Source organism: Chrysemys picta, chromosome 9 (genome assembly GCF_011386835.1).
Source record: "Chrysemys picta bellii isolate R12L10 chromosome 9, ASM1138683v2, whole genome shotgun sequence".
Classification (NCBI taxonomy): Eukaryota; Metazoa; Chordata; order Testudines; family Emydidae; genus Chrysemys; species Chrysemys picta.
This window is the reverse complement of record NC_088799.1, coordinates 102,116,747-102,128,758: the sequence shown is the minus strand read 5'-3', so window position 1 is coordinate 102,128,758 and position 12,012 is coordinate 102,116,747. Positions and strand designations below refer to the sequence as shown.

At 48.8% G+C, this 12,012-nt stretch overlaps 1 protein-coding gene across 25 annotated transcripts in view; it reads right to left on the bottom strand.

Annotated features, from left to right (window-relative positions):
• The window catches only part of KLHL13 (kelch like family member 13), a 139,070-nt gene that overhangs the window by 110,349 nt on the left and 16,709 nt on the right, over positions 1 to 12,012 (bottom strand). For 9 of the 25 annotated variants that reach the window (XM_065556784.1, XM_065556779.1, XM_065556778.1 and 6 more), the window contains one exon: positions 1,091 to 1,207. The exons of the other annotated variants lie outside the window; for them this stretch is intronic. In XM_065556784.1, coding sequence (XP_065412856.1) covers positions 1,091 to 1,098 — 8 coding nt within the window. In that variant the 5' untranslated portion in view covers positions 1,099 to 1,207. The remainder of the gene's footprint in view (positions 1 to 1,090; positions 1,208 to 12,012) is intronic. 25 annotated transcript variants of the gene reach the window in all.

Genomic DNA, 12,012 nt, shown 5'->3' with positions numbered 1-12,012 from the left:
CTTCCTCATTGTATAGTTCCCCTTTTTAATGTAAATGCTACTTTGGGGGTTTCTTTGGCATTTCCCCTCCCCCCCCAAATTAAGAAGTGCCTCTCACCTTGTGGGTTCCAGGACTAGCTTTTCTAAGAAGCGGTCATTAATGGTACCTAAAAAATTTATTTCTGCATCCCATCCTGATGTGACATGTACCCAGTCAAAATGGAGATAATTGAAATACCCTGTTATTGGTTTTCTGGTTTTGTATCCTCTATTCTCCCTGAGCATTTCACAATCACTACCGCCATCCTGGTCAGGTGGTCAGTACTATAGTCCTACTCCTATACTCTTATTATTCAAGCATGAAATTTCCATCCATAGAGTCTCTATGGTACTGCTTTATTCAGTTAAGATTTTTACTGTATTTGCCTCTATGCTCTGTCACATATAGTGGCACTTCCCAATCAGTGTAACCTACTCTGTCATAGAATCATAGAATATCAGGGTTGGAAGGGACCTCAGGAAGGTCATCTAGTCCAACCCCCTGCTCAAAGCAGGACCAATCCCCAGACAAATTTTTGCCCCAAATCCCTAAATGGCCCCCTCAAGGATTGAACTCACAACCCTGGGTTTAGCAGGCTAATGCTGAAACCACTGAGCTATTCCTTTTGTACCCTGGTATTATCATGTCTCACTGATTATCATAATTCCACCAAGTTTCTGTGGTGCCTATTAGATCAATATTCTCATTTAATACTAGGCACTCAAGTTCACCCATCTTAGTATTTAAACTTTTTGTATTTGTATGCAAGTACTTATAACATTTGTCAATATTTAGTTGTCTGTCTTCATTTGATGTAATCTCCCTGAGAGCATGTGTGTGTATTTATAAATTTAAGTATGGTCCTTATGACTTATTAATGAAGTCTTTGATCAGCAACATTACACATTTTTGATTTGTAAAGTAGAGCAAGTTTATGTGGCAAGATGTATGAAAATCTTAAACTCAATATTTTCCGCAGATTTTTTTGTTGGCCCTGCTGCTAATAAATTTGAAACAAAATATTTTTAAAAAGTTTAATGGGAAATATGCTATAGAAGATGAGGTACTTACATACACATACACCTTAAATGTTCTGCAGAGAGTCTTTGCTTTTCACCCACTATAGGCTTAGACCAGTCAAAGAGCTAGAGCAAGTCAACAGCTATACGGGTATGAATGTAGTTTCATCTGATGAAATAATTAGAGGTACATTAGGCAAAGACCACACTAAAATGGATCCCACTGACAAAGGCAAGATTAAATGAATAGAAAAGCTAAAAGAAAAGAAAAAACAAACAAACACATTATCTCTGCTAATTCAAGGGAACTGAGAGTTGGGTTATCTTATTCTGCAGAGTGTCAGACAAACCAATATTGATGAGCCAGGTGCTGTAAGTTATTTTAAGAGAATACATCTTTAGGTAGTTACTAATATTAGGAACAGCCAGAAGACCCGATTATTCCAGTCATCAAATTGAACAGCTTATGTTATGCATGGCATAATTAGAGAGACATTAGAGAGACAAGGCGTATGAGGCAATATCTTTTATTGGACCAACGTCTGTTGTGAGAAACACAAGCTTTTGAGTTTTACTGTCCAACCTGTCAAACTCCCTTAATCTACTGATTACTGTTAGCCACAGCTGAAATAAAGCTTCAAATCATATTACACAAATAAGTCTCCTAATTAGACATGGGCAGATATTAAGGAGAATGAGGAACCCTAATTCAGATGTCAAGCTCAATGCGTGAACCAGAGCCATTAGAACAGAATGCAGTTTCATGCATTTTTAATGTCAGATGTCTTCTTTGCACAACTTTAGGTTCAACACCATCTATCTAGTTCACTCGTGATCTAGCATTAAAAAACGCTGTGAATTTAAGAAAAGACGGTTACTCACCGTTGTAACTGTTGTTCTTCGAGATGTGTTGCTCATATCCATTCCATTAGGTGTGTGCGCGCCGCGTGCACGATCGTCGGAAGATTTTTACCCTAGCAACACCGGCGGGTCGGCTGTGGAGCCCCCTAGAGTGGCGCCTTCATGGCGCTGAATATATACCCCAGCCGACCCGGCGCCCCCTCAGTTCCTTCTTGCCGGCTACTCCGACAGTGGGGACGGAGGGCGGGTTTGGAATGGATATGAGCAACACATCTCGAAGAACAACAGTTACAACGGTGAGTAACCGTCTTTTCTTCTTCGAGTGCTTGCTCATATCCATTCCATTAGGTGACTCCCAAGCCCAACTCAGGTGGTGGGGTCGGAGTGAGACATTGCTGTGTGCAAAACTGCTGATCCGAAGGCAGCATCGTCCCTGGACTGCTGCACTAGTGCATAGTGTTCTGTAAATGTGTGGACTGACGACCAAACCGCAGCTCTACAAATGTCCTGTATCGGAACTTGCGCCAGGAAAGCCGTCGAGGAAGCTTGGGCCCTCGTGGAGTGGGCGGTGAGGTGCGGTGCTGAGACACCTGCCAGGTCATAGCAAGTCCGGATGCAAGACGTAATCCAGGAGGATAGGCGTTGTGAGGAGACCGGTGAGCCTTTCATTCGGTCGGCCACTGCAACGAAGAGTTGCGTCGTCTTTCTAAAGTGCCTTGTGCGGTCAATATAGAAAGCCAGGGCCCTGCGTACGTCCAGAGAATGCAAACGTTGATCCTGGCGAGTAGCATGTGGTTTAGGATGAAAGACCGGGAGAAATATATCCTGGTTGATATGAAAAGGAGAAACCACCTTAGGGAGAAAGGCAGGATGTGGACGAAGCTGCACTTTATCCTTGTGGAAAACTGTGTAAGGGGGCTCGGATGTAAGCGCCCTGAGTTCAGAAACGCGCCTTGCTGAGGTGATGGCTACGAGGAAGGCTGTCTTCCAGGACAGGTACAGAAGTGAACAGGTGGCCAGTGGCTCGAATGGAGGACCTGTGAGCTTGGAGAGAACCAGGTTGAGGTCCCACGTCGGAACGGGCTGACGTTGTTGTGGGTACGTCCGGTCTAAGCCCTTGAGGAATCTAACGACCATCGGGTTAGAGAATACCGAGGACGCGAGTTCCCCTGGATGGAAGGCCGATATAGCGGCCAGGTGAACTTTAATTGAAGATATCGCCAACCCTTGCTGTTTTAGGGATAGGAGATATTCCAAAATGAGAGGGATAGGTGCGTGCAACGGGGACGTGGCTCGCTGTTCGCACCAACAGGAGAACCGCTTCCACTTGGCCAAGTATGTGGTCCGTGTTGAGGGCTTCCTACTGCTCAGCAGAATCTGTTGGACAGAGTGAGAACACTGTAGCTCTGCCTGGGTGAACCATGGAGCAGCCACGCCGTGAGGTGGAGTGATTGCAGGTCGGGGTGACGCAGCCGGCCGTGGTTCTGCGTGATGAGATCCGGATACAACGGAAGCGGGATCGGTGTCCGAACCGAGAGTTCCAACAGCGTGGTGTACCAATGTTGTCTCGGCCACGCTGGAGCGATCAGAATTACCTGTGCCTGGTCTCTGCGCAATTTGAGCAGTACCTTGTGGACCAGAGGAAACGGAGGGAAGGCATAAAACAGGTGGTCTTTCCAGGGAAGGAGAAACGCATCCGAGAGGGAGCCCGGAGCTCGACCTTGCAGGGAGCAGAACACGTGGCACTTCCTGTTGTCTCGAGATGCAAACAGGTCTATGTGGGGAAACCCCCACTTCTGGAAGACGGAATGTATAATGTCCGGACGGATAGACCACTCGTGCGTTTGAAAGGACCTGCTGAGCCGGTCCGCCAGAGTATTCTGGACTCCAGGGAGGAACGATGCCGTGAGATGGATTGAGTGGGCGATGCAGAAGTCCCACAGGCGAATGGCCTCTTGGCATAGAATTGACGAACGTGCTCCTCCCTGCTTGTTGATGTAAAACATGGCCGTGGTGTTGTCGGTGAGAACTAACACACAGCGGCCACGTAGGAGATTGAGAAATGCCTGGCACGCCAGGCGCACCGCCATCAGTTCCCGAACATTGATGTGCAGGGCTAGCTGAGGTGCAGTCCACAGGCCCTGGGTATGGTGCTCGTTGAGATGGGCGCCCCAACCCAGAGATGAAGCGTCTGTGACCAGGTGCAGAGAGGGTTGTGGGGCGTGAAACGGCATCCCCTCGCAAACCACATTGTGATCTAGCCACCATGTGAGGGAGGTCAGGACCGAGTTCGGGATTGTGACCACCATATTCAGGCTGTCCCGATGTGGGCGGTATATTGATGACACCCAGGTCTGGAGTGGGCGAAGCCGAAGTCTGGCATGCCTGGTTACGTACGTGCATGAAGCCATGTGACCCAGGAGGGTAAGGCACGACCTCACCGTGGTAGTTGGGAAGGCCTTGAGTCCCTGTATGAGGCTCGTGATGGTGCAAAAGCGATTGTCTGGCAGGATGGCTTGTGCGCGTCTGGAGTCTAGAACCGCACCGATGAATTCTATTCTCTGGGTAGGTTCTAGAGTGGATTTGTCCTTGTTGAGTAGGATACCCAACTTGTTGAATGTGCGCACTATTATGTGGACGTGATCGCGAACTTGTTCCTTGGTGCGACCGCGTACCAGCCAGTCGTCTAGGTACGGGAACACCTGTATCCCTTGCCGACGAAGGTACGCTGCCACGACAGCCATACATTTCGTGAAGACCCGTGGGGCCGAAGATAGTCCGAAGGGAAGGACTGCAAATTGGTAGTGCACCCTGTTTACCACGAATCGGAGGAAGCGTCTGTGAGGCGGGAAAATAGCAATGTGAAAGTATGCGTCTTTCATGTCGAGGGCGGCAAACCAGTCTCCAGGATCGAGGGAAGGGATAATGGCCCCCAGAGAGACCATGCGGAACTTCAACTTTACTACGAATTTGTTGAGTCCGCGCAAGTCCAAGATGGGTCGCAGACCTCCTTTGGACTTGGGGATGAGGAAATAACGGGAGTAGAATCCCCTGCCCCTTAATTCCACTGGAACCTCCTCTATGGCCCCCATAGCGAGGAGCGTAGAAACTTCCTGTATAAGAAGTTGCTCGTGAGAAGGGTCCCTGAAGAGGGACGGGGAAGGGGGGGAGGAGGGGGGGATAGAAGAAAACTGGATAGCGTATCCCCTCTCCACCGTGCGGAGGACCCAACGGTCCGAAGTTATAAGGGACCAAGCACGGTGGAAGTGGGAGAGGCGATCCCGAAAGGAGGGGGCTGGATCCTGGGGGATGACTGGGGCGCCGTCCTCGACCGCACCTTCAAAAGTTCTGCCTGGGGCCTGAAGGTGGTCGAGGTGGCCCCTGGTTCTGGCCGGGTTGAGGGCCGGTCCACCTTCTTCTACCACCTCGCCCTCGCCTCCGGGCCGAGTCTTGTCTCTGACGAGGCGGGGGGGGGTAGAAGCGCTGAGGTTGCGGCCTAAATGGCCTGCGCTGGGGGCCCACAACATGCATCCCCAGGGAGCGCATGATTGTTCTCGAGTCCTTGAGGCTCTGCAGGCGGGAGTCCGTCTTATCCGAGAACAATCCATGCCCCTCAAAAGGCAGATCTTGTAGGGTTTGCTGCAGCTCCGGAGGCAAACCCGAAACCTGAAGCCAGGAGATCCTGCGCATAGCGATGCCCGAAGCCAGGGTCCTCGCCGCTGAGTCTGCAATGTCCAAGGAGGCCTGCAAGGAGGTCCGAGCCACCTTCTTGCCCTCCTCTACCATGGCTCCAAACTCTTCCCTGGACTCTTGGGGAATCAACTCCTTAAACTTCCCCATAGAGTTCCAGGAGTTGAAATTGTAGCGGCTCAGTAACGCCTGTTGGTTCGCCGCTCTCAGTTGTAGCCCTCCGGCTGAGTAGACCTTACGGCCAAACAGGTCGAGCCGCTTAGCCTCTTTTGATTTAGGCGCTGCAGCCTGCTGGCCGTGGCGCTCTCGTGCATTCACTGATTCCACCACCAGTGAGCACGGTTGGGGGTGGGTGTACAAGTACCCATAGTCCTTAGAGGGGACAAAGTATTTTCTTTCCACCCCTCTCGCCGTGGGTGGAATGGAGGCAGGAGTTTGCCATATCGTATCCGCATTCGATTGGATCGTGCGGATCAGAGGTAACGCCACCCTCGATGGGACATCTGCTCCAAGGATGTTCACGATCGGGTCGTGCACCTCCACTATCTCCTCCGCCTGCAGGTCCATATTACGGGCCATCCTACGCAGGAGATCCTGGTGAGCCCGAAGATCTATCGGAGGGGGACCCGTACATGAAGTGCCCGCCACTGCCTCGTCCGGAGAGGAGGAAGAGGATGCCTCCGGTGGTACCGGATCCAAGGGGGGGTCCTGATCCCTTTGCTCTTGGGCCGGGGCATCACCTGCACTTGGGTCCCTGGTGTCGGGTGGCGTGGACACCGAAGCCTCCATGCCTCCTGGCGGAGGCCGAGAGATGGTGGATTCTGGGGCCCTTCTAACCGAGTGACCCGAGCGAGAGGTCGATGGTATTGGAGCCCCTTGTTCTTGGTGGTATGCCCACGGGGTCCAAAACGACCAGTGAGATGGTCCATGAGATTGGTCCTCTGCCATCTCCTGCCAGTGGCCGAAATTTTGTTCATCGGCGCGCCCTTGAGGGGGGTATGCCGATCTCGACAAGTCCTCCGAGGAGCGGGACACCGATCTAGACGGCCATGGCGGTGCCGAGAGAGATGAAACCATCCCGGTGGGCTGCGGTGCCGCACGGTGCCGGTCCGGAGATGATCTATCTCTGCGCGGTGCCGGCGATCGGTGCCGGGACCGCGACCGGTGCCGATGACCTCGTCGGTGCCGGGAGTCAGATCTGGACCTCGACGAGGACCTGGAGTATGCCCGGTGCCGGGAGCGACCCCTCGACGTCGAGCGCCGACCGTAGCGGTGCCGAGAACTACGTCTCGACGTTGATCGGTGCCGACGATCATAGCGGTGCCGAGACGTAGAACGGTGCCGCGAAGTAGATCTTGGCCGCGAGTACGACCGGTGCCGAGACGATATTCGGCGCCGGGACTGCGAGCGGCGTGGGGACCTGCTTCGGGACCTGGACCGGTGCCGAGGTTCCAGCCCTTGTGATGGTGGGCGCATCAAAGCAGGTTTCCCCCTCGACTGGACCGGGCGAGTCAACGGTGCAGTCGGTGCCGGTGGCTGAGGCGGTGCCGGCTCCGTGAGAGCTATTAAGTCTCTCGCCGCCGCGAAGGTCTCTGGAGTCGACGGGAGGCACTGTATCACCGCCGGCCTGGGGGGAGACGCTATTTGCACCGGACTCAACGGCCTCGGCGCCGGAGTCGACGGTGCCGGAGGCAACTGTTTCCGTTGCTCCACCGGTGGACGCGGCTCTACCCCCAACACTGGGGGAGCTGGCGTCTTCGGCACTGATGTCCCCGTCTTATGGGCTTTTTTATGCCCTGGGGATAAGGACCGGCGCCGAGGCACTTGCTGTGTCTGCGGTGCCGACGAGGTCCGGTGCCGGGGAGGCTTGTCTGACGCCACTCGCGTGGTCGTCGCAGCCGGTGCCGCCGGGGCACTGCGCACCGAGGTGCTAGGTGCCGGGGCCTTGCTCGTGGAAGGAGCGTCCGGGCTAAGAGCCGCCTCCATCAGAAGTTGCCTGAGCCGAAAGTCCCGCTCCTTCTTCGTTCTCGGACGAAAGGCCTTACAGATTTTACACTTGTCTGTCTGGTGTGACTCTCCCAGGCACTTCAGACAAGATTCGTGCGGGTCGCTCGTGGGCATAGGTTTAGCGCAGGAGGCGCACAGCTTGAAGCCGGGAGCGTTGGGCATGAGCCCGGCCCCGCGGCCGGGGGAGAAAAGGGGGGAGACGACCCCCTTAACCCCCTGGACTATTTAGAACAACTTTAAAACTACTTAACTAACTTACAACAAACTCTAAGACTATAACTATAACTACAACTATGATACAACAAGAAAGCTAGGGAAAGTGGAGAACAGCTAAGCAGCGCTCCACAGTTCCAACGACCGTCAGGGGCGGTAAGAAGGAACTGAGGGGGCGCCGGGTCGGCTGGGGTATATATTCAGCGCCATGAAGGCGCCACTCTAGGGGGCTCCACAGCCGACCCGCCGGTGTTGCTAGGGTAAAAATCTTCCGACGATCGTGCACGCGGCGCGCACACACCTAATGGAATGGATATGAGCAAGCACTCGAAGAAGAACTAAACAATACTGCTGAAGCAGGACACATTTATCACCACCACCAGATTTCTATTTTTTAAACTATATTTAAAAAAAAAATTGATTCCAAATTCAGCAAGTACACATTGCAGTGTGAATATATTCATTTATAAATCCATTTTTATTTCTTCAGACATTCAGTAAGTCTTTGAAGCTTGCTTGCTAAATATTTTGAGGTCTCCAGCTTTCTGCAATTTAGATATTACCAAAAACTTTATTTTCTCAAAATAAAATAGTGGTAATACTCACACTTAGATAACATTCACTTTCATAGATCAAGTACATTGTAAAACTGCATAAGCAGCACCACTATTTTACAAAGATACTACAACAGAAGTTAAACTCAAGGTTACCTGGTAAGTCAGTAGCAGAATTGGGAAAAACAACTCAGATATGCTGGCTCCCACCTCCCAGGACTAATCAGCCTGACCTACAGTTGCCCCACTTTTATTTTATCCTCATACATCTTGATCCATAACAATTTGCAAGAAATGCCACAAAGATATTACCTATTATTGCACCTGTTTATGCTGTCTGAAACAGAATAGTCTTACTGTATGCAAATCCAGACAGACTCTTAATGGTGGGTGTCAATATCTGTAATCCTTATCTGCTATATATCTCATTTTAAGAATCAGAGCATACCTGACGTAACCATATGTTACTGAAAGCAGAAATCTATTTACTTTGTTTACTTAAAAGACTTTAATAGTAACCATTTACCATCTGTGTGCATCAAATGCTAGCATCAAATAACTAGCCCAAATGTTCCTATGCCAAGATTATTTTTCATAGTTAGCCCTGCTTTGAAAATTACTATAGTTAAATGAAGCCAATATTTATAAGTTATGCTGATTCATAGCTGTTCTTTTTCATCAATACATTTGTGGTTTTTTAATTAAAACAAATAGTTTTATAAACTATATGTAGTTAAATAAAACTAGATTCCCCTGATAGTTAGAGAATACTTTAATCCAATCTCAACACATAGTAATTCCAAAGTGTCCAGGCTGATGTGACACTTGTTAACTCACTCTACTTTTGATGAAGCAATTTAATCAAATTCAAATTTTACTACACTTAACTGTTTTCAGAAATTCAAATTAGAAAATACTGGACTAGAACTATGTTCTCTTAGCCATTTTTTTTCCATGTCATAAACGGACACTCCCTCTTGCAAGTGAACAAAGTAGTGCAGGTTGTACAACCTTCATTGAGCCCAGAAATTTACAGTCTGGACTGACCAGAGACTGCTAGAGAGAACAACGAGGAGTCCTTGTGGCACCTTAGAGACTAACCAATTTATTTGGGCATAAGCTTTCGTGGGCTAGAACCCACTTCATCAGAAGTTATGCTTGTTTCTCTGGGAAGGAGGAGGAAGTAGATTTGTTCTTGCATACATGGGCTACTAGGTAGTGAGAGTTATCTTGGTGTTAACTGGCCACTTCACTTTGAATTGAATGTCTCTGACAATGTGTGTTTACTTATGATAAACAATCTGTTCCACCTTGTATTAGCTGTGACATTTGAGTACATTTCCTAGACCTGTAAAGAAGAGCTCTGTGTAAGTGCGAAAGCTTCTCTCTCTCTCACCGATAGAAGCTGGTCCAATAAAAGATCTCTCACCCACTGTGTCGAATATCCTGGGATCAACATGGCTACACCACTTCTTTAAAACATCCTGAGAGCAGAGTCTGGGACACATCTAAATAGCCTCAAATCTTTGAAGAGCAGAGGCAGGAGCTTGAATTTTGAAAACATGTCCCTCTCCATAGTTGAGCACAGAACCTGGTGAGTCAGGACAGAACAAACCAAAACATGTGCTTGGCCATGTCCTCTGGCAATCAGCAGTTTAACTTTGATAGATTCCTGCAAACCAATTGTGGAAGCTTAGCATAAATGATTCTTTGTGAACAGTCATCATCCACTGAGTGATTACTCTAGACAAAGTATGAGTCTGACTGCCCCTAACTTCCCGGCTAAGCGGAGTCATCTAAAAGATGGAGTATCCCAAATTCACTATTTTGGAGGAAAGACGGGGAGGACAAGTTCTAGAGACTCCACTGCATAAACAGATAGCTCACCACCTTGAACCAGAGACCTAACCTCTACTGGAGTAATGTTTTGAACCTCAGAGATGTGAGAAACCAGATAAGCCACCAGTGGGTAGGTACCCTCCTGTGTTGAAAAGCACCATCTTGACTGCAGGGGAACCAAAGGCAGGCCCCGAAGAGACAGAAGGATGCTACAGAAGTGGTGGAAAGGGAGGTGGCTTTAGAGGTTGTTCCTCTGCTGGGGGAAGAACAGGAAGGATGTCAAAAAAGCTCTCTGCTAGGAAGAGGTCATGAAGCTGCAGCAGCCTTGTTCCGGTAGGCTAAACTCCAGAGTATAAGAGCGCCCTCACTGAAAAGGAGAAGCATAATGGTAGCACAGCTCCTTTATCTCTATTTCAATATGAAAGCCATCGATGGAATCTCCTCCTTGCTATCCACGCTGATGGCTCCACTGATCAGGATGCAGCTCCTGGTCTTTCTGAACTGATGCTGGGCAGAGAAGTGAGGTGCAGTCACCTAGTTGCTGGCCCCTACTAAATTCTACAGTCTGCCAACTATGGCAAGTCCACATGAGCCCTGGCCAGGAAGAATGGGCCCAAGAACACCATGTAAATCAAATCAACCCAATTGACTGAAGCTGAAGTCTCCTGGATCAACAAAAGCAGCGATTCCTTCTCCTGATTCATAAGGAATCCAGGTACCAAGTGGGGCAATGGAACATAGAAAAACTGTCAATCAGCCTTCCTGAAATGGCAAGCAGAACCTGAAAGGGGCCAACAGGAAGATGACTGGAAGCCAATACTTTCTTGATTCCTTCTTGACTAAAAGCAAAGGGACTAGCACCCATTGTTTACATTGGCTGAAATCAATCGCCAAATTAGGAAGTCAAGCGTTAATCTAATTTAACACTACTAGGAATGAAATCTGTTTTTTCTATTAGTTACAGAACAGTAAGCAGAACAATGTTATCCATGAAATTGTGCATGTAGCTCCAACATGGAGAGGCACAAAATATACTGCTTAAGTCTGTTTTTATCTTAAGACTGGATTCTAGAAGAAAAGGCAGAACCAGCACGGGAATTCAAAATCACGTGAAATGGGATCCAAACGAATTAAAAACTGGTTACGTAATCGCTATACAAGTTTAGAATAATTATAACAAGCTAACCAGAATTTTTGATAAAAGTAAAATTCTGAGTGTGAAGTTCAAGTTCCTATCACTGCACTTAGTCAGTGAGAAAGGAAGGAACGGAGGTGATAGGGGTTAACAAGGCCTCACAATACTTCAGCTCCAGATGCTTAGTGCCATGAAGAGGCACTCAAGCGGTCTCAACAAGCACTGCTTTTCTAGAATGTTCCCAGAACTCAACTGCATTTTCCCACCCCACGGTGGGGGACGGGGTGAGAGAGAAAGAAAGAGATTAACTCATGTCCCAAGTAGGAATATTCAGAAGCCACCCTAAGGAACACAGCATGTTTATACTATATGAAAGTAAAATTAAGCAAAATGATAGTATTGCTGTTGGGGGACTCTTCTACTACAAAGTCCTAGAGTAATGCGACAATACAGTTTTGAGTTGTTACTCTAGGCTACAGTAATATTATTGCTAAGAAATTGCTGGTTCAAAGGAAAGAGCTGTTTGATGACTCAGTATTCCACTGTGGCACTAGGAAGTACCATACTGACAGAGTTACTGTGTCAAATAAGGCACCAGACCAAGGCTTTGATCACATGAGGTCATTAAAGAGGACATACATTTTCACAAGAATAAATGTTTCAGAAAAGCGACCC